This window comes from Podarcis melisellensis, assembly GCF_964234715.1.
Source record: "Podarcis melisellensis genome assembly, chromosome: 1".
NCBI lineage: Eukaryota > Metazoa > Chordata > Lepidosauria > Squamata > Lacertidae > Podarcis > Podarcis melisellensis.
The window spans coordinates 120079867-120102066 of NC_138528.1; the positions used below are offsets into that span (position 1 = coordinate 120079867).

Below are 22200 nucleotides of genomic sequence, written 5' to 3' on the forward strand. Positions count from 1 at the left end.
TGACCCAGAAACTCCAGCGGGTGCAGAATGCCACAGCGAGACTCCTTACGGGGTCTTCACTTAGAGATCACATTCATCCGGTGCTATACCAGCTGCACTGGCTCCCGGTGGAGTACAGGATCAGGTTTAAGGTGCTGGTTTTAACCTTCAAAGCCCTATACGGCCTAGGGCCCTCGTACCTACGGGACCGCCTCTCCTGGTATGCCCCACAGAGGAACTTACGGTCTTCAAATAAAAACACCTTGAAGGTCCCAAGCCACAGAGAGGTTAGGCTGGCCTCAACTAGAGCCAGGGCTTTTTCGGCTGTGGCTCCAACCTGGTGGAACGCTCTGTCACAAGAGACAAGGGCCCTCCAGGACTTGACATCTTTCCGCAGGGCCTGCAAGACAGAGCTGTTCCACCTGGCCTTTGGTCAGGGCGCAGCCTGACTCCCTCCTTTGGCAATCTTTACAAAACTTTAGTTTATGGTTGCCATCAATTCTGATTTTAATTCATTTTTATAATGTTTTATAATGTTGTACTGTTTTAGTGTTGTTAGCCGCCTTGAGCCCGGCTTCGGCTGGGGAGGGCGGGATATAAATAAAATTTATTATTATTATTATTGGGCCTGGTGAGCATTTAAAGTCCCCAACCCTAATCTGCGGGTTGCCATCTGATTGGATTTTATTCTGATCCTGATCTGATTTGAGAATGTATTTTAATTGATTGTCTGATTTTATGTTAATGTGTTATACATTTGATGCTAGCCGCTCTGAGCCCGGCTTCAGCTGGGGAGGGCGGGATATAAATAAAATTTATTATTATTATTACTCCCACCCAGAAACCAATGTGGGGACTGTGGAAGGAAGTGTGGATCCAGAATTGGCCTCCACAGTCACTTGCGGACTCAGTGTTAAAACCGTGTTTATGGAAGACAATCTTGCTCGGCCACGAGTGATCGCCAAAGAAGAAGAAGCACGGATGCTTATTGCCTCTCAGCCCTTGCACCTCTCTGCTTAGTTGTCAAACATTATTTCCAGTATCACATGGAACTGCCTTTCTCTCCCATGACTGCCTCTCCTCTTTAATCTTTGTTTAAATTGCCTCTCTTTACAGCAAGCCCCACCACCCTTAACTCTGTTAATTTACTCTGTAATGCTGATCTAATAAGTACTACATAATATCATGGCACAGAATGCTACTATTAATACCTGCGCAAGCAGTCTGTGACTGGTGCTGCATTTGCAATTTCGAGCGCGAGCATCAGCCGCTGCTGATAGTTTGGCAGCACCAGATTCATCCATTGACCTCAGCAGACATCCAGCACAATGGGCCTATAACCTCCTTTCTCCTTGGTGGGTAATTTGGCAGCCAGGAAAATTATGTTGCTACAGCAGAAAGTTAACGTCTAGGGAAGGGATTGTGGCACCAGTTCAAGCAGAAGCTGAAACAGTAGGAAACCAAGGAACGATGTTGCCGTGCCTTCTATGAGCTGGGAGCTGGGAAATAAGGTCCCTTGGAACCCCGTGGTTTTGGAGACATCTTAACAGGGCTATGAAATCATAGTCAGAGAACTAAACACAGCAAATGATGGGCTGGTTCATCCTGAAATAGGCTGCCTTCCAACCATACCTCAACCAACCTTACCTTTCTCGCCCTGATCTGGACACAGTGATCCACGCAACGGTCACTTCCAGGCTTGATTATTGTAACTCGCTCTATGCGGGGCTGCCTTGAAGCTGACCAGAAACTCCAGCGGGTGCAGAATGCTGCAGCGAGGCTCCTTATGGGGTTCTTGCTGTGGGATCACATTCACCCAGTGCTTTACCAACTGCACTGGCTCCCGGTGGAGTACAGGGTCAGGTTTAAGGTGCTGGTTTTGACCTTTAAAGCCCAGGGATAACAGGCGCTGGTACCAGCCCTTGCAGTGATCCCAGGGAAACCTCTTCATGTGGCCCAGCACAACTACAGTGGTACCTTGGTTCTCAAATGCCTTGGTTCTCAAATGCCGAAAACCCGATGTGGCGATCACACAGGGTCCCCAGATGTTTCACCGTCTATTGATCCCTGTGCCACCACTTTATTTCTTGCTGCCACCACCCAGGCCCTACGTGGTACAATACTGAGTCCAGTCAGGGTTAAATTGGAACATAAAATTCTGTTTATTTATTGCAGCTTAACAAGTGTGTGGTTTCATAAATGGTATTGGTCAATCACAATCATGGGCTGCCTGTCCAGACCTATAACTTCTGCTACCTGCTCTCACTCACTAAACCACCTCTCAGATATTTACTTGTCTTCCTAGCCCCTAGCTGTTCCTGACTCAGCTTATTTCGCTACACTAACTCAACCTACCCACATACTCTATCCCAATTCACTCCCACTCCAATCAACCATCCAACTCCCAATGAACTCCTCCCTTTGCCCCCCCCCCGCTGGTTTTATAGTTCCTCTGACTCCACCCCCCCTAGGTTCTGACTGGATAACTTGTTTAACTATTTCACCTCCAGCACTCACATATGTTAACGTCACACCTGGAAGTAAGTTTTCTGGTTTTCGAACGTTTTGTGGAAGCTGAACGTCGGATGCGGTTGTCTGCTATTGTTTCCAGGGCGCCTGCACCAATCAGAAGCTGCACCCTAGTTTTCGAACATATTGGAAGTCAAACGGACTTCTGGAATGGATTAAGTTTGGTGCTTTTGTTTTTGCTATTTATTTTGCGGGGGGGGGGTTATAGGCTTTTTTGGTTAATTTGTTTTTGTGACTGTGTGGAACTCAGTTCAACTCCTGATTGATTGATTGATTGTGTGATGGCAGAAATGGATAAAAGTCCTCCATCCAATCAATGACTATCATCAGTGCAGGTAAGGGGGAAAAGAACTTTAATTTTTATCATCTACAATACTGTCTTATTTACTATAGTATAGTACATTGATTATTGCTTTCATTTTATCAATGGTCTCGTTAGATAGTAAAGTTCATGTTAAATTACTGTTTTAGGGGTTGTTTTTAAAAGTCTGGAATGGATTAATCCATTTTGCATTGCTTTCTATAGGTTTGGTTTTGGAACGCTTTGGTTTTGGAATGGACTTCCGGAGTGGATTAAGTTTGAGAACCAATGTACCACTGTAGTGAGCCACATATCACAGCCCTTTGTGACAGACTACCAGGGACCAAATAGGCTCCCTGGGTTCATTGCCTCTGTGCTGGTCCTGAGGGCTAACCGTGAAGTGAGGTCCTAGTTCAGTCCGAGGTCGAGGGTGTGGTATAGAGGCTGTCCGTCAAAGCTGAAGCGGGTTCCAAGGCAAGAAGTCAGGTGAGGTCAGGAACTCTGGCAGAAGAGCAGGACAGGGTGCAGGCAGGAACAGGCTACCAACCATGTTGCTCCCGCAACCTGGGACTGGGCTGGCTGGCTTTTATCTGCCCAGAGGCATAGGGCGGCCCCGGTCCACAGGTGCCTCTCCTGGCCTGGAGGCGAGCACTCCTCCTGCGGGAAGTTAGTTCCCTCTGCCTCTCTGCCCTGAGCCTCTGCAGTTGAGGAGAGGCTGGAGAGTTACCGGACCCAGAGGCAACCTCAGCTTCCCCTGACGGGGCTGAGAGTGGAGCACTTGCAGGCAATGGGTCCTCCATCATCTCAGGAGCCAGAGCAGACTCAGCTGGTGCCTGCACCTGAGGATCCAGCACAGGTGAGGACCCTTCAGGCTCAAGCCCCAGCCCCGGCTCAGCTGGTTCTGGAGGCAGGAACTCCTGTGCAGGCTGGGATTCCTCAGGTTCAGCCTCTGAGACCGAATCCCAGACCATCACAATCTGCTTGACACTTTTGGAACAAGACAGGGAAGTGCCAAGCATCTGGCCAGCCAGAATTCTATGACTGCTGCTGGTCACAAGTTGTGCAGGCCTGATTTGACCCAGGCAGTCGTACCACCAACCAGCCTTGGTCAACTCCCTTCAGCTACAGCCGGCACATCTGGAGCGCAGCAGGATGTCAAAGCTTGTGCCAGATGGCATGTCCTCTGGAAGGCCAGTATCAGTCCCACCAATTAATATTATGCTAATGGAGCCACATAATTCAGCTCTGAAGTCAACTGGTCCAGTATCATAGGTCTTCAAATTCTTCATCAAGGACTACCATTAGCACTTGATGAAAGAAGAACAATGGACACAGAAGGGCCGCACCACAGATTCATAGAATCATTATATTATTGTGTCCAGATCTTACTCAGGACAGGTTGGAGTGGCTTTTTTTTTTAATTTGAATGTCTTCTTGAAGACTGGCTTGTATTAGGGCCAGCCTGAGTCATGACCATCATTTATAGTGTCATCGGCTTGTCCAATATGAGTAGCAGGTGCACGATAAGCAAGTCCAGGGCAAGAGGAACAGAACGTACTCCCAACATTGTCCAGAAGGCAGATCCCAGCCATTCCATTTTCATCTAATTTCTCTGTGTGCTTTAACATGATTTCCAGACTCAGTCTCGGAGCTTATTGAATAGCCTGGGGGGAAAGCACTGTAGAAAGTATCTCATCTCGATCTTTCCCCCCTGTATATAAACACACACACACCCCACTTCCCAGTGTTCAGTGCCACTCTGCCATACCAAGAAATGGAAGTTCTCCTTGTCAGAGTTAAAAGGCTGAAATCCTGCACACAGTGAAAGATGGGGCAAAGTCTTCTCTCACTCCAGAAACTGGAGTTACCCAGAAAGTGGGAATATCTCGTTACATTTACCATTTATTTATATAAGGTGGGGTGGGAATAAATCACAGCACTTGACAACAGTGCAACCTGCCCCCATCTCTCCCTCTCTCACACAATGAAATACACAATTATTTCCTACATAGATGCAAAAACTCCTCATGATAATGTGTGCGTGTGTGTGTTTTGCTAAGTAGTTCTGTTTTCCAGCACAAGTTCAGAAAGGGCTGAAACAGGGCCAGGACTCACTGGGGCTCAGTCCCAGGATTTGTTTCCAACCTGCCCCTCGACTTGTGCCTTTAGCAGCAGCTTGATTGGCAGCAGTTAGGAGGAGGCAGTGCTCATCTACACTATTCCACGAAAAAGCTTTGCCAGCTGATTTCTGCAGATCAATCCTCAGCTAAAAGCACAGGAGCCAGTTCTCTCCGGCCAATTGGCAACCCTACCTGGAACATGTTTTTGCCTGCTCAGTGAATAACTACAGCCAGCGCCCCCACACTCAGGATGAAGGAGGAGGGCTTTCAAGGCAGATGGCTTTCAGGAAGAATTGAGGTCCAATGACTGACTCCCTTGTTAGAGAATCGACACAGTGTCCAGAGATTGCTCTGAACTCCAAGCACCTTAAATGAATTTTGTATAACTGTATCAAGGCATTAGGGACGCAGGTGGCGCTGTGGGTTAAAGCCTCAGCGCCTAGGACTTGCCGATCGAAAGGTCGGCGGTTCGAATCCCTGCGGCGGGGTGCGCTCCCGCTGCTCGGTCCCAGCGCCTGCCAACCTAGCAGTTCGAAAGCACCTCCGGGTGCAAGTAGATAAATAGGGACCGCTTACCAGCGGGAAGGTAAACGGCGTTTCCGTGTGCAGCTCTGGCTCGCCAGAGCAGTGATGTCACACTGGCCACGTGACCCGGAAGCGTCTCCGGTCAGCGCTGGCCCCTGGCCTCTTAAGTGAGATGGGCGCACAACCCCAGAGTCTGTCAAGACTGGCCCGTACGGGCAGGGGTACCTTTACCTTTACCTTTTATCAAGGCATTGTTATTGTATTAATTCAGAAACATTTATAACTTGGGTTTTTTAAAAGTGTTGTTTTTTTTTTAGTTACTGTTCAGCATGGGAATTAGACTTATAAGTTAAGACATACATTAAAGAAAGTGAATAGCATATACAGTGGTACCTCAGGTTACATATGCTTCAGGTTACAGATGCTTCAGGTTACAGACTCCGCTAACGCAGAAATATTACCTCGGGTTATATTCAGGATGAGAACAGAAATCATGCTCTGGCGGCGCGGTGGCAGCAGGAGGCCCCATTAGCTAAAGTAGTGCTTCAGGTTAAGAACAGTTTCAGGTTAAGAACCTCCGGAACGAATGAAGTACTTAACCCGAGGTACCACTGTACTTGTGTTATTTTATGGAAATAGCTGCTGCTTTAAAACAAAACAAGACCCAACTTCAATTCTTCCATGTTCACTAACTTCAAACCTACTGCAAAGCCAAACTGGAACCAGGCAGAAGAAACTAAGTGTACTCTGTGTCTAATTTAATTTCACTGCTGGTGGCTCTGAGGTTGCTGCTTTTACTCACCAGGCAGTGATACAAGGACAGAGCATTAAATCAATCTCTTGGGAAGGAACAACTTGCAAAGTAACTAAGAATCTTAGACTTCTACAGAGTATCCTTGTTCCCTTCTCCTTTTGACAAGAACTGTCCTTAAATATTTACATTTGAATGTAATCTCATATAGCTATTTAGAGATAGGTGAAGAAGAGCAATGTGCCAAGCAGAATAATTTCTAGCAAGGAAGATTATGTAGCTCTGATACTTAATTTAGGGATTGATTAGTCACTGGTTATGACATGCTATACAAGCTTAACGGAGTATTTCCTCTGTTAAAACCAAACAAAGTACATTTCAAATTAATATATTGTGACACTGAACAGTGAGGTGGGCAGGGTGTGCGTGTTTGGTTGTTCACTTGTAATTATACAAAGAAACCTTAGGCTTGCCACACCCGTCTCCAACCTTTCAGAAGTTGGACTACAACTCCCATCATCCTTGACCATTGGCTATGTTGCCTGTGGATGATGGGAATTGGAATCCAACACCATTTGGAGGGTGAACCAGCTTGGGAAATACTGGTTCACCATAACAAATCTACTCCTAAAGTGCACAGCAAACTACACTGCAGATTAAATGCATTTAAAAATATACAAGAATAAAGACCTGAACACCTAAGCAAAATATAGATTCCATACTGAAATAAAATGAATTTTCAATTACTATGTTGAGAGGTAGTAATGATACTATTCACCTCCACGGAGGTTCAATTAGTGTATCAACGCCAGACCATTACATGGATGTAAATCCCATTGCCTTCAACATAATCTACTTCATATTTGTTTGAGAATGTGGATTTAAGCCACCTTAGGCAGACTTGTGGGAAAATATAGTCTCCTGGAATAGGCAGGACTTATGCAATGTTCCATGCAATGTTTACTTTCAGGTACAATCTATACAAAACATCCACCACCTTTCAATTAAAGTTTTTGATGTAGCCCTTATGGTAACATTCAGTCTCAGCAAAATGCATAAAAGTTTGGTCTCTAACAACACGGATTGCACCCTCAAAATCAATGGGACTCAGTCTATTCAAGCAGCCTTGAATCTTCCTTGGATTTTGAATTAGGGTTGCAATTTAGCTCGAAACATTCTCTTCCTGTGAATTAAGGAGCATTGTTGAATTACACACTGCCTTAACTTGCCTTTGGTGTATAAAAGCCATCTTACAAATCAACTTCTCCGCAACTATTTCAGTGGCTTCCTGGATGGATAAAGAAGATGCTATATGTTTGGCTGAATTGAAAAAGGACAGAAAATCCCGATTCCGAAAAGGCCACAGCAGCTGAACCCAGCACACACAACCTGAAGCTGACGACCCTAAAGAGGCATTTGGAAGAACAGCACCTACATTTTCCCAGAGAATCTTCTATCTTCTTGACACCAGTTGGCTACCCTGCCAAGCACCTTAGACTAGCTGCCAGGTTTTCACTCCGACTTCTCTGCATGCAGAGAAATAAATTGCCCAGTGATGGGTTGTAAAGGGAGATCCCTGATTTGTATTCTCATTAGTGAATTAAGGAAGGAGAGATCAATCTTCTTACCTTGAACTGACAGACGCAAGTCACGGTGTCTCCAATTCTTAAGCACTCTCCGTCAAATTTACAGGTATTGGTGTCGCAGAGAAAGAGATCGTTTTCTCTGTCATCATAACCTCAAACGCAAAGAGAAAAATGCTGTCAGCCTTGGGTCTGGCAAGGAATATCAGGTAGGGGCAGTTGCTTTTCTATGTATGTGGCACACCTAACATTGTTGATGAAGCAATGTGCAATCTAGAAAGGTTGTCTTCTCATCCTCGCTTTGCCCGTTTCCAGAGGAGTTTGCAGTCCCTGTTAATCTCCCAGCCCCTCCTCTCCTTCTTCTATAAAAGTAGTTTCCATTTCCACAAAAAACAAGCATTTGGTTGCAAAGCAACATGATTCTGTACCCCTCCCCATTAAATCTTCTGGTCCATAGTCTTAGAATGGGCATTTCTCCAGGCAGTGACATAACAAAGCCCCCTAATAATAAAGATAAACAGGCTATGGGCTTTTTGTGATAGGCTGTCTGATTCCAATGAAGATTGATCACCTCCAGGTTAATAGGAGGGGTGCCAGCTTCTCGACAGAGCTGCTGAAAGGAGACCCAGCTCCTTTCCTCCAGTTTTGACAGGCAGGCTAACAAATCTGGCTGGAGATTCAGCTCATGAATGCCAGCTCAGATTTCAGACCTCAGCTAGTTGCCATCCTACTCGGAGAGTGTGTAGCAAGGTATGAAGCCAAACAGCCATATTTGGCTCGAAAGTCGTCAAGATTGTGTTCTATTGATTTGATTAACATCTCTGTGTTCCTAGCCATGTCCTGGTTGTGCAATAAAAATGGAAACACCACCCATAGGGCAAAAGTGACTTATTGACCCTAATGATCACACACACACACACATACATACTGCACTGAACTATGGCATTCTAGTTATACACCCAAAGTAATCCCGGGGTAATTAAAAATAAATAAATTAGAGATCCACGATGCTGGGCTAAATAATGCTGTATTTGCTGCAGAGGTTATGGTAACTTGAGCTATGGTAAAGTATTGGGCTTCCCATAGTTTGTGAAATCAGATTTGAGTTATAAGATAGAAGTAACATGCTCTGTTATCTATCCAGCATATATGCTGAGAGGAAATGTAGCTGTTTTGTTTAAGATACAAAGTTACACAGCATTTTTAGTGAAGGGCAAACTGCATCAAAACCCTACTAGTGTGTTTAGAAATGTCTCTGTGTGCAGCTGTAGATACACATCTATAGCTGTATGCACAATGTTTATTTTTCTCTCTGTGTGTTGTTGTTGTTTTTTAAAAAAATCTGGAGATGCAGCCTGCAAAAGAAGGTGCTCCCAGAAGCATTTGCAAACCAGGATTGTGTGGGAAGCACTGTACGAATGGTAAACACACTCCAGACAGAACTACAATTAACCTATTGAGGATGAGTCTGGTCATAGGAAAAGACAACGGATGGAGAGAGGGGAGGTAACTCCCCCCAGCTTCTTCCTTATTCAATTAGTACATTTTACTTGAACTGTGTCTGGCAAACCACTTTAAGCAGGGCTGAAGCTGTCTAGAGAAACAAGGAAAAGGCAAGTCTGTTTCATGACAGAAAGAGGAAGAAAGAGCCTCAGGAGCCGATTCTAGATTATCTTGCTTTGTGTGCTGTGTGAATTTGGGAATAAACACTTGCTCTAAGTTCCCTTCAAGAACAACAGGATTCCTTTTTTAAAAGCTAAGAGGGGGGAAAGCAGAGAGAGAAAATGTTTTAGGCAACCCCAATCTCTGTTTTTTAAAAATAATATATACAGCATAGTCTTAAAAGCTTTAAGGCAGGTGGGGGGGCGGGGATAGCTTTCCAGATTAGCAAATTTGCTGGTTCTTCGAAAGGAGATCTAACCCAGCCTGCAAGATCCGATGACTTTTCAGAGAATCACACCTTGATTTATAGCATCTTCCCCGTCTCTCTCCTGCTCCAACTTTTAACACTTCTAAAATAAATAAATAAATAAAAGATCCACCCTCGGCGAGTTACCCGATTGCGTCCAGACTGTGCAAGTCTGCAGAGATGATAATCAAAAGCCCATTTGAAGCAGAGGCAATTAAAAAGGTGGCGAAACAAGTAGAGAAAGATCTATAGATACTTTCCTGACCAGCCATTCTATTCCTTTCGCCTCGAATCCGACCTGTAATTTCCAGACAGCTGCGCGATGTGCCAGAGAGGTTTGGAGAGACTGGCTCAACCCCACCCCTCCGATCTCTTTTTAGAAGATGCTTTCGTTTAGAGACGGATGGGCATTGCTGTACATTTCTCTTTCCCCCCACCCCCGCTCCCCGAGCTTACCAGAGCAATTCCAGCCGGTAGGCGTTTGGCAGTCACTTAAGGAGGTAGGGAAAGCTGCAAGTTTCACCGGTCGGGCTACGATGAGAAACAACACCGGCAGCAGCAACCAGCAAAAGCAATCGCAAAGTGTCCAGCCGCTGCTCCACTGCCGAGGTGGGGAAGATTCCCACAACACCATGACTTCGTAACTCAACTCCGCAGCCGCAGCAAGAGGGAACGGCAGCGTCCCCCAAAAAGCGAATGGCTCTCTCGGGCTGACGGGGGGATCCTTAGCATCCCGGGGGCCCCAGCCAACAGCAGGTTAGGAAGAGGCAGCCAGGTCCTGGCATGGTGATGATGGCGAGGGTGATGATGATGATCCTGAGAGTTTCAGCAGAGATATCCAGGGGCCTGGCCCAGCCCGGGGAACGGCATGAGCAGGGATGGTCAGGAAGGAAGAAGAAGAGGAGGAGGAGGAAGAGGAGGACCAGGAGGCTGGAGCAGCCGCTGCCATAAAGGGGACAGGCTGGGCTGGGCTTGGGGAAAAGAGAGTCAAGGCACCTCGCAGCTCCGCAGCCGCTGCCTCCTCTCCTGCTCTGCCGCCCGCATCCCTCTGGCGTTGGGAAAGCAGCAGGTCCCCTCAGCCCGCCGGGGTCACGTGGCGCAGGCAGCGCGGGCCGTGATTGGACGAGCGGGATGCAGGTCCCTGCGAGGGAGGAGGAGGAGGCGGCGGCAGCTGGAGCGAGAGATGCTGATGCTGCGCCCGCTCCGCGCTCGGCAAGGCGAGGCGCACTGGGGAGGCTCTCAGGCGGCGGCGGCAGCAGCAGCAGCACCCAGCCCCACCCTGGGAGCTGGCTGACTGAGGGACCATCCAGCAGGCAGAGCAAAGAGGAGGAGGAGGGAGAAGCGGCTCCCGGAGGAGGATGAATTGGCTGGGTGGTGGGGGGCAAAAGAAGGGCGGCAGCCAGGTAAAACAGCCGCCCCCGTCCGTCACCTGGCGGAAAGAATCCCGGCTGGATCTGCAGCGAGGAGCTTCGGGCGCACTGTCGAGCCGCGGGCGCTTCCCCCGCTGCTGCACTGGCGAGGAGTGACTGAGAAAAGGCACGCACTCCTTGCACTCAGCCCCAGCCATCAGGCATGGGAAGTTGGCTGCGGTCAGCACGCATGTGCAAGCGCCGTTGGCGAGTGTGTGTGTCTGTGCGCGGGGGGTGGTTTGCATTAACCGCTGCATGTCTCCAAAGTGGCCCCGACGGCGTGCATGCTCGCTCCCTGATCCACCTGTGGGCTGTTGTTGTCTAAAGGACTCGGAGCGTCGAGGCGAGTGCCCGGCTTGGAGCACCTCGCAGGAAAGCCTCGTATCCCCCACGGAGGCGTGGGTCCCACGCGTGGGGGATGTTCCCCTTGCGCGGAGTCCCCACGGGTGGACTGCTCCCGCCACCAGATTGGCCTCTGCGCTCGCTCGGATCGGCTGTTCCTACGTGGCCACCTGCAGTGCCTCCTTGCGAGATTTCAAAGTTCCTAGTCGCGGTCTAAAGGGTATGTTGCTTCCCACCCAATGAAGGGGAGGGGGTAGGAGGGAGCAGAAAGAATTAAGTGCTGTCACGCGAGGAACCGCAGATCGGATGCGAAAAGGGACAAATGGACCAGAAGGCAGAAGTCCCAAGGTGGTGACATCCAGCCCGCTCTCGGAGGCGGGTGGCAGTGGCGTAGCGTGGGTTGTCAGCACCTGGGGCAAGGCAAGTAATTTCCGCCCCCTAACCCGTGGATTTGCGCCCCCTAACCCTAACCCCCAGATGTTGCGCCCGGTGCGGCCGGCCCCCCCTGCACCCCCCACGCTACGCCACTGGCGGGTGGCCTCTTCCGGGAGAGCTGGTGCGGGCGCGATTCCCCGCTTGACTCCCGCAGAGGCAGCGCCCAAGGGCCGTCCTTGGAGCTAGCCATAGGGACCGAGGTCCCTTCGGTCCCCCCAATAAAATATTTGAGGGGGCTGCCCTCACCCCCAAGTTGATGGACATTGCCATTCAAATGATGTCCGTGTGCTGCGTCTGGTGATCGATTACGTGGACTCCCCAATATTTTATTTAAGTTGGCACTCCTGGAGCTAGTAACCGTCGGGTGACGGCTTCATTCAGGAGGGGCTGAGCTGGGGTGGGGGCGAGGGAGATGAGGGGATCCCTAAGTTTGCCACCACCATCAGAGCCACTTGGACATATAGATTATAGAAGAGATTCCCTTGCCTTCTCCCTTCCGCCTTCCGAACTCCACACACACGCAGCACAGATGCGCAGGCCCAAAGTCCAGTGTTTTGACAGTGGGTGCGTGCATGCTTGTTTAGTTATTTTTTAAATCTCTTGTTTTGTCTGGCTTTTGTCAGAACTGGTGGGTGGATGAGGAGCTAAGCTCTCCGCACCCACCAGCTCCAAGTGACCCGTCTCTCTCTCTCTCTCTCTGGGATGCCAGAAAGCTGGGATCGGTCTCATCCAGGTAAGGATTGCGCTACCCTCCCCCTCCCAACTCCCACCTCCACCCCCACAATGTCCCGCCCACTCTTCACACTCTTGTTCTCCTTTCTCCACAAAGACTCCATTTTTGACGCGCGCGCCCCGCGCAAACCCTCCCAGTAACCCAACCCATCAGAGATCAATTTGCCCAGACGGCATCAAAGAAATCGTTTGCTAGACAACAGCAGCTTAATGCATTTATAGGAGGAAGGGAGATGCCCATTAAAAAGAGCGAAAGGGAACTGTCATCTAATATCCAAGGAAGGAAGGAAGGAAGGAAGGAAGGAAGGAAGGAAGGAAGGAAGGAAGGAAGGAAGGAAGGAAGGAAGGAAGGAAGGAAGGAAGGAAGGAAGGAAGGAAGGAAGGAAGAGATCGCGCCTTGAACCCCAGTTCTGTAACAGCAGAAGAACGCTCGTGGCTTAGCTAACGATTTTGCAACCTTCGAACTTGCAAGGCGCGCCAGACTTTCCTTTCTTTCAAAGCAGCCAGGGAGGTAAGCTGAGCAGCTTCGTATGAAAAAGAACCCACTGCAGCAAAAAAGAAAAAAAGGGGGCATATAATACAATTACGATGATAAAGATGAACTTCGCGAAGCTTCTGCTTCCAAAACATTGAAGGGTCTTGGGAGACGACCACGTAGCTTCGCAATAACATTTAACCACTATTCAAGGGAATCCGAAATAAATGCACAAGAATCACGCAGCCCCTCCTGCAAAACACACGCACCAACTTCAGCAGATTTCATGGCTGTGAAGGATTAAGAAGTGCAAGTGGTACATCCCGTCAAGATCCCCTCCCCCCTTTTTTGCATCTGAATTATTGAACTGCACAATACACCCGCCCCCCGCAAATATTTGGGTTTTTCCCCTTTTCTCTCTTTCTGGGTCTTCATTTGTACAGACTACAGCAGTAGCCACCGAGGAGCAGACCCACAAAACTCCACCATGTGGCAGGAGAACATCATCAGTCACTGGATATTGCATTATAGAAGAAGCAGTTAAATAAATAAATGGCTCCTAAATGAATTCCTAGAGGCAGATGCTGTCAGCAAGGGGAGAGCTGGAGAGACCGGAGTGCGTTGCTCGCAGGATCACTTAAGAGTTATGAGTCAGAGGATTTTAAAAGGCGGAACAGAGTGTTTCTAATTATTATTTGTTTTTGTTTTTTTAAAAAAACCAAACCAACCAACCAACCAATGATATTGGGTTTTGAGAACATAACCAGAAGTAAATACTTGGGAATACAATTTTTTATATTCAGGTACCACCGGGAGGGAAGGAAAACGTCTTCTCTAAGACCCAGGGAGAGTAACTAACAACACTTCAAGCTTATTAAAAAGCTTGGTGCTGTGTGTAAGGTGGAGCTGGGGCTGGAGAGGTTGTGGTGCTCACTAGGGGACTGGGGCTAAGCTACCTTTTTTACCTTACCTCTGTGGGATGTAAAAATGCATTGCAGTCAAATACAGTGGCACCTTGGTTTACAACCATAATTCGTTCCAGAGGTCTGTTTGTAAACCAAGACAAGGTGCGCTTTCGCCAATGGGGCCTCCCCAAAAAATAAATAAATGTTCGTAATCCCCCCCAAATGGGTTGTAATCCAAAAAAAGTTTGCAAACCGGGACACGCACTTCCGGGTTTGATGTGTTTGTAATCCAAAACGTATGCAAACCAGACTGTTTGCAAACCAAGGTACCGCTGTACAACATTCCTACAATGCACATGGTGGGGAATGCTTTGAATCACTCAGGAGAAAACTTGCTAGTTCCTCCTGAGTTGGGACAGTCTTCCTTTGCATGTGACTTAATGTGGGTGTGGCCTGTTCTTGGACAGAGGAGCACATGGCCTCCATGTTCTGCTCTTCGTGTTCTCCATTTTTGTGTTCCTAAGAGTTAGGAGAAGTGACTGCTGAGTCGCAGTCACTTGAGACCATTTCCCTTATGGGATAGTTCACATAGTTATACGTTGTTCCTTTGGGGATCTTATTGTGAACTGGATGATTGTAAGTAAACTAGTTTTATGTTAACTTTAATCAGATGGTTGTGTCTATTCTTTTAGGAGGGATATAAAAAGGGAAACCAGGAATCAGACGAGCCAGCAACTATCTAAGCGCTGTGCTAATTTAAAAGGAGGATTGTTTAACAACTTTGCTAAGCTATAGAACTTGCTGACACAAGTTAGCAAGGATATCATAAAATAATATGTCCTCTCCTGCCTTCCTAAACATCCCCACAATCTCTGCCTAACCTACCTTACAGGAATATAGAATTGTAGAGTTGGAAGGGATCCTGAGGATCATCTAGTCCAACCCCCTGCAATTCAGGGATACGGAGCTGTCCCACACGGGGATAGAACCTGCAACCTTGGTGTTATCAGCACGGTGCTCTAACCAATTGAGCTATCCAGGATAAAATAGCATGAACCCAAGTACGTTGCTGTGGTTTCCTTGGAGAAGGGGCAGGACATGAATGTTGAATTAAATCTGAATATCAAGTTCCTCTCTCATATATCCATATTCAGTTGGTTACTTGGGAACTCTAGACATGGATTTTGGCAGAAATGTGGACGGATCATATGGCAGAAATGTGGAGTCTGACCACTGTGGAATACTTAGAAATATTGGACAGTGGCTTATGCCAAGTCCAGCTAGCCCAAGACTGTTAACAAGGACCGTCAGTAGCTCCTGGAAGTTTCAGATGAAGTCTTTTCTAGCTATGCCCTACCTGAAGATGCCAAGGATTGAGCCAGGCTTAATTTGCATACAAAGCAAATTAGTAAACAGCGGACCCTCTTAGGCTGACTCCTAAGCATTTCCAAGAGCTTTAACTCAGCTGAGACAGGAGCACTGCACAGTTAGTACACCAATCCTCTATTCCAGTGGTTCCCAAATAGTTTTTTTTAAAAAAAGGTAAAGGTAAAGGACCCCTGGATTGTTAAGTCCAATCAAAGGCGACTATAGGGTGCAGCGCTCATCTCACTTTCAGGCCGAGGAAGCCGGCATTTGTCCGCAGACAGCTTTCCGGGTCATGTGGCCAGCATGACTAAACTGCTTCTGGCACAACAGAACACCGTGATGGAAACAAAAGTGCACAGAAAGACTGTTTACCTTCCTGCCACAGTGGTACCTATTTATCTACTCGCACTGGCGTGCTTTCAAACTGCTAGGTTGGCAGGAGCTGGGACAGAGCACCGGGAGCTCATCCCATCACGTAGATTCAAACTGTCGAGCTTCTGATCAACAAGCTGAAGAGAATCAGTGGCTGTAGACACCCCATTTTTCAAAAGCCAAGCCATGGGCCACCCTACTTTTTGGGGGGTGGGGTGGGGGTGGGAAATATCTCTATGGTAGTTTTTGCTCTGTGAATGGTGCTGAAGCTCACAGAGTTTTCCTGTAAGTTTGCTAGAGAGCACTCTGCAAGAGACACTCCCACTGTGTCCTGACAGGGGGATGGCGTAGCCATATATAACATCTGCACCTGGCTGGGCACTTCCTCTTTGCTCTTCACCAGTCCAGAAATGTGAGAATATCTGCATGTCTGAACTCCATTGCTCAGACACCATCTTAAGCTAGACTGGGAGTGGCCGCCTAGACCATATAACACTGGTCCTGAAGACCTACATTCGCTCCCAGTACATTTCTAAGCACAATTCAAAGAGTTGGTGCTGACCTTGAAAGCCCAAAACGGCCTCGGCCCAGTATACCTGAAGGAGCGTCTCCATCCCCATCGCTCAGCCCAGACACTGAGGTCCAGCTCCGAGGGCCTTCTGGCAGTTCCCTCACTGCAAGAAGTGAGGTTACAGGGAATCAAGCAGAGGGCCTTCTTGGTAGTGGCACCCACCCTGTGGAACGCCCTCCCATCAGATGTCAAGGAAATGAACAACTATCTGACTTTTACAAGACATATGGAGGCAACCCTGTTTAGGGAAGTTTTTAATGTTTGATGTTTTATCGTGTTTTCAATATTCTGGGGAAACTCAGCCAGATGGGCGTGGTATAAATTTGTTGTTGTTGTTGTAGTTGCTGTTGTTGTTGTAGTAGTAGTAGCTGGATTACCATTTTAAGCCTGCCTGAACAAAGCTGCTATATCTGTTATTCTTCAACAAATATTATGAGTGAGTATGTATATGTAGATATATTACCATTTACAAGATTGTTTGTGTGATTATTGTTTTAAAGGGGAGGGACGAGAACTTAAACTGAAAGGCTAAAACAAGCCCATCTAAGCTTCCCCTTTAAGCTGCAAAGGGATGCACTCTGCTGAATTCACAAATGTAAGGAAGGAAGGATAGTATCTAATAAATATATCCTTGTCTAGCAGCGATACACACCCCTACACTACCAGCCACTGTGCCCTGTTCTTAGCCGAGTGCAGCCAGCCAGCCGCCACCATCAAGTCTTTCTGGTCAGTGCCTGCTTGTCTCTCATAGTGAAAAGGTAAAGGTAAAGGGACCCCTGACCATTAGGTCCAATTGTGACCGACTCTGGGGTTGCGATGCTCATCTTGCTTTATTGGCAGAGGGAGCCGACGTACAGCTTCCAAGTCATGTGGCCAGCATGACTAAGCTGCTTCTGGCGAACCAGAGCAGCACACAGAAACGCCGTTTACCTTCCCGCCAGAGTGGTACCTGTTATGTACTGAAGTTCTCACCCTGGGCCAGCAGGGGGATACTGTAGATAGTTATGCAAATGAAGGATCGAAAAGTGACGTTCAGTGATTGGATAGTTTTGTATGCAAATGAAGGATCGAAAAGTGACATTCAGTGATTGGATAGTTTTAGAAAATGGCAACGGTTGCATTGTTCTGGAGCTCTATATAAGCAGGCTGACTGGGCTCCTCAGCCTAGTTCTGTTCTGGCATCTGAATAAAGAAGAGCTGTTTAAAGAATCGCTGTGTCGTCTGACATGTTCGCCAACAACCTAACAGTACCTATTTATCTACTTGCACTTTAACGTGCTTCCGAACTGCTAGGTTGGCAGGAGCAGGGACCCTGCAACGGGGTGAGCTCCTGCCAACCTTCTGATCAGCAAGTCCTAGGCTTTGTGGTTTAACCCACAGCGCCACCCGCATCCCTCTCTCGTAGCGAAAGAATGCCCCAAATCACCAAGCTGTTTGCAATCCTCTTTAGGACCGTACACTAATAAGGGTTGGTCCAGTTTCTGACCACTGATACCCGATGTAAGGTGTGTCTCCATGATACTTTGCTCTTGAATGATTGGCTCAAGCCTTACGGACATCCTCATCTCTTGTCTGGCGTCTGCTGAAGCAAAAGGGCTGGCCAGCTGGCAGACACAGCTGCATCCCAATCTCTACAGTCTCTGTATGCCAGGTGGGAAGCTGGCCACATCTGACTTGGCAGATGTTCTTCCCAGTGTGAAATGAAAGGATGCTCCGGAGGCCTTTGCAGAGACTTCTGGGATGCCTTCTTCTTTTGGACGACTGCGAAGCGGTATAACCACATTACTGCAGGGGAAAAGTACAGGAAGTGTGTGTACCATTGAGATCAATTAGATTTAAATACCCAACTGCTCATTTTGAGCTCTACAGTTTTGAATGGGACTTAGTCGTGGCTGACTTTTGCTGGATTGAGTTTGGTCGACGTTTCAGCCCTATGAAGCGTGTCTTATTCTACCTCTGCATTCCCCCAAAAATCCAAAATGACTCTACGTCTATTAAAAAACCTCAGGAAACACATCCTCTAAGCATCTTTCTGTCTCACATAGACTTTTAAAAATGCAGTAGTGAAACATTTCTTTTGCAACTGCCAAGGAAAAGGTTTTTATTTTGAAAAGTAGGGAGGTAGATAAGTAAAAAAAAGGAAAAGGAAATAAGGCAGTAGTTTAAAATGATCTAAATATACTCAAAGACAGTTGATATGAGTTTATGTAACAATATCCATAACACCTTCATTTTTTAAATAAAAAAACCAACAAACCCCCACACGTTTTACTTGCAAAGGCTGTTTCAGGCTGAAAGTTGGAACTTCTGAAGGGTAGAAATGTTTTCAGGGGGGGGGGAGCATTTTGATTTTATATGTTTGTACATTTTACAATGTCTTGTGTGTGTGAATACCATTGATTCTTTTAGATGCTTTATAACTATTTTTGCCTTGCTGCTTCTTCCTTCTCCATCCTTGGAAACTTATATGGGTGATCTCATCCAATCAGGGATCATGGCCTTGATGACATCACAGCTCTCTGCAAATAATCGTATTTGATTAGGTGATGCTGTTAATGAGGACAAATCAGGGGCTCTGAGAGCAATGCCAAAGTTTTCTGGATTAATCACATGGGTGAGCTAACCTGATTGTGGCCAACACAGTGAATGGAATGCCATATATATGATTGTATTTTTCTATGGGTGCATTTAACAGACATATCACTCTTTTGTTAAAAAAATAACAATAATTCCAGGGTTGCTCACATAATTAACAGCAATAAACGAACGAATGAAATAAAACTCAGTGTGATAAACTGTTGAAGGAAGCGCAAAAGATGGATAAAATTCAGCAGCATCAATACATTTAAAGCAGATTGAGTGATCTCCCGAAAAGTCAGGGTTGATTGAACCTGAGTGGAACACACATGAATTGATCAATTCCTGGCATTTCTGCTTAACAGGATTTCAGAGGAAGACCTCTGCCTAGCAGTTATTGGAGACCTGCTCCAAGACATACAATGCTAAATGAGTAGTACAAGCCTATAAATGTTTACTCGGAAGTAAGTCCCATCAGCGGGACGCAGGTGGCGCTGTGGGTTAAAGCCTCAGTGCCTAGGACTTGCCGAATGAAAGGTCGGCGGTTCGAATCCCTGCGGCGGGGTGCGCTCCCGCTGCTCGGTCCCAGCGCCTGCCAACCTAGCAGTTCGAAAGCACCTCCGGGTGCAAGTAGATAAATAGGGACCGCTTACCAGCGGGAAGGTAAACGGCGTTTCCGTGTGCGGCTCTGACTCGCCAGATGCAGCTTTGTCACGCTGGCCACGTGACCCGGAAGTGTCTCCGGACAGCGCTGGCCCCTGGCCTCTTAAGTGAGATGGGCGCACAACCCCAGAGTCTGTCAAGACTGGCCCGTACGGGCAGGGGTACCTTTACCTTTACCTTTAAGTCCCATCAAGTCCAAGTGGGCTTACTTTCAGGATAGTAGGCATAGGATTGTTAGCCCAAATGGACTAATGGTTTGAATCAGTATTAGGTAACTCCACATGCTTGTAACTGAAGCTTAAAACTCAGCTTGTAACTAAAGATACTCACTTGCTGAAAATTGTCTTTGGTGCACATCAACTGAACTGTAAATCATCTGTCCATTACATCAGGGGTGGGGAATCCATGACCTTCCAGATGTTGCAAGATTACAATTTCCATCCCTGGCCATGCCAGCTGTGGTTGATGGGCTTTGAAGTCCAACAACATCTGCTCCCCTGTGTAGGGATGCACACATCAGTCAATTTTGGTGTGTCCCCCCCTGTCAGTTCATTGTTTTTTCAATAAATTTGGCTTGCCACATTTCCATATCAGTTTGTTCATTAAATTTCTCAGTGTTTTAGGGCACATTTCTCCTAACGAACACAGTTTTGTGTGCAATTTAGCTTAATATAATTTTTTTGAAAGTAATCCTCCCTAGTATAACACACTTCTGCATGCGTGATGGCCTGGGAATCCGATTCAGAGGCTGAACCGGAGGAATCCCAGCCTGCACAGGAGTCCCCGGCTGAACTGGGGCAGGGCCTTGATTCTGAAGCGCCTGCACCTGTGCCAGATCCTCAGGAGCAGGCACCAGGTGAATCCACTCTTGCTCCAGAGGTGGTTGAGGACTCAGTGCCTACAGGTGAGTCTCCCCCTGGGCTCAGTAACCGTTCAGCCTCTCCTGAACTGCAGAGTCTCAGGGCAGAGAGGCGAAGGGAACTGGTTTCTCCCAGGAGGAGTGCTCGCCTTAAGGCCAGGAGAGGCGGGTCTCCTGGGGGCTGGGACCGCCCCTGGCCTCAGAGAAGATAAAGGCCAGTCAGCCCGGTCCCAGGTTATGGGAGCAATGTCGTTGAAGAGCTGTTTCGGCCAGCATCCAGTCCTGTTTTCCCCAGAGTTCCTGTCCTTGCCCAGCTTCCTGCTGTGGACCCCGCTTCGCCCGTGGAGGACTGTCTGCCGACCCTCAACTCAGGTCCTGGACCTCGCCCCACGGTAACCTCCCCCCTGGACCAGCACAGCATGTTATTTTGAGTACTATATGCATGCTTTATATGTATTTTTGTATACATTTTTTGGTCAATAAACTGTGGCGCAAAATGAGAATTTCAAACGAGAGCTGCATTTCAGTTTGCACATTGGTTCAGCAAGTCTAAATCATGTATATTTGCAATAAAAGGTGAATTTCCCTTCTATCTTTATCACTGCATCTCTAAACTCACTGTAAGAAGTCTTCCTAACACTCAGTTTTAGAAGTCAATCTGCACACTCAGTGTCTATGAACTGTTTGATGGGTTCTGCTCCACCATTTTGGAATCACAAGTTAGCAGGAAGAAAATAAGACAGACTATGCAGTTGCCATATTGTATAGGTGATAGGTTTTATAGAGTCATAGAATGGTAGAGTTAGAAGGGACCCGAGAGTCATCTAGTCCAGCCCCCTGTAATGCAAGAATCTCAGCTAAAGCATTGATGATAGACGGCTACCCAACCTCTACTTAACAACCTCCAATGAAAGAGACTCCACAATCTCCCGAGGGAGACCGTTCCACTGGTGAACAACTCTTACTGTCAGAATGTTTTTCTGTATGTTTAGTCAGAATCTCCTTTCTTGTAACTTGAAGCCATTGGTTTGAATCCTACCCTCCAGGTTTACAACCTTGAGAATCTCAGATAAGAGGCTGTGTCTTGCCCTCACCTCCTTTTGAAACGTTTCCTATTGTTACAAAAGTTGGGTGCCCCCGCCTCTCTCTGCTGAGTTGTAGCAAGAGTCCATGGGGTTCCAAGAACTCACCCAAGGTCTGTGTTCCTTTGGAGAATGGAGTCCAGATCTTACAGCATGGTCATTTCAAGACTGCTTATACTCCACAACAGTGCAGTCATGGAGTCTAAGGCATCTCTCCCAGCCAGCCTTCAGCCAACCTGCCCAAGATGGATCCCAGTCCTTTTTTCTTCCTCCTTCTTTGCAGAACACCTTGCTTAAGATTCATTTCCTTCCCCTCATACCCATTTACCCTGGCAACCTTCCAAACCCCTGTCTCTCTTTACACCTCAGAGCAGGGACAAAGGAAAGTTCTTTTGCATTGCCCATGATCCTCAATGGTCCTGTATTGTTTCTTAATGGCCCTAGCTTGGCCAGGTCATTTTGCATAGCCTAGCCCAGGAATTCCTCTGCAGCTTGTATTTCTGCCTTCACATCCCAAATAATCAAAATCCTACCATTTATTAATTTCTATGGTTTAGGGGGGATCTCCTCAGATCTATAGCATGATTCATCTCCTGCCCCTGCAAGGACATTTCAGGTAATTTAAGGACATTGTGTAACTCTCTTGCAGAATTGGATGACCTCACATTTCAAACTGGAAATAACTGAGCAAAACTTTAGCAGGATTCCCATTA

At 47.3% G+C, this 22200-nt stretch overlaps 1 protein-coding gene and 1 long non-coding RNA gene across 2 annotated transcripts in view; one reads left to right on the forward strand and one right to left on the reverse strand.

The window, feature by feature from the left end:
* The window catches only part of TMEFF2 (transmembrane protein with EGF like and two follistatin like domains 2), a 245730-nt gene extending 234963 nt beyond the window's left edge, over positions 1 to 10767 (reverse strand). The window contains exons 1-2 of the mRNA XM_081898074.1: positions 10154 to 10767; positions 7834 to 7943 (exon numbers count right to left, since the gene is read on the reverse strand). Coding sequence (XP_081754200.1) covers positions 7834 to 7943; positions 10154 to 10331 — 288 coding nt within the window. The 5' untranslated portion in view covers positions 10332 to 10767. The remainder of the gene's footprint in view (positions 1 to 7833; positions 7944 to 10153) is intronic.
* Positions 10768 to 12519: 1752 nt separating this feature from the next.
* LOC309363712 lies at positions 12520 to 13658 on the forward strand. Its single transcript, XR_014165549.1, has 2 exons — positions 12520 to 12616; positions 12713 to 13658. It is a non-coding gene; the product is annotated as an uncharacterized lncRNA (long non-coding RNA).
* The last annotated feature ends 8542 nt before the right edge of the window (positions 13659 to 22200 follow it).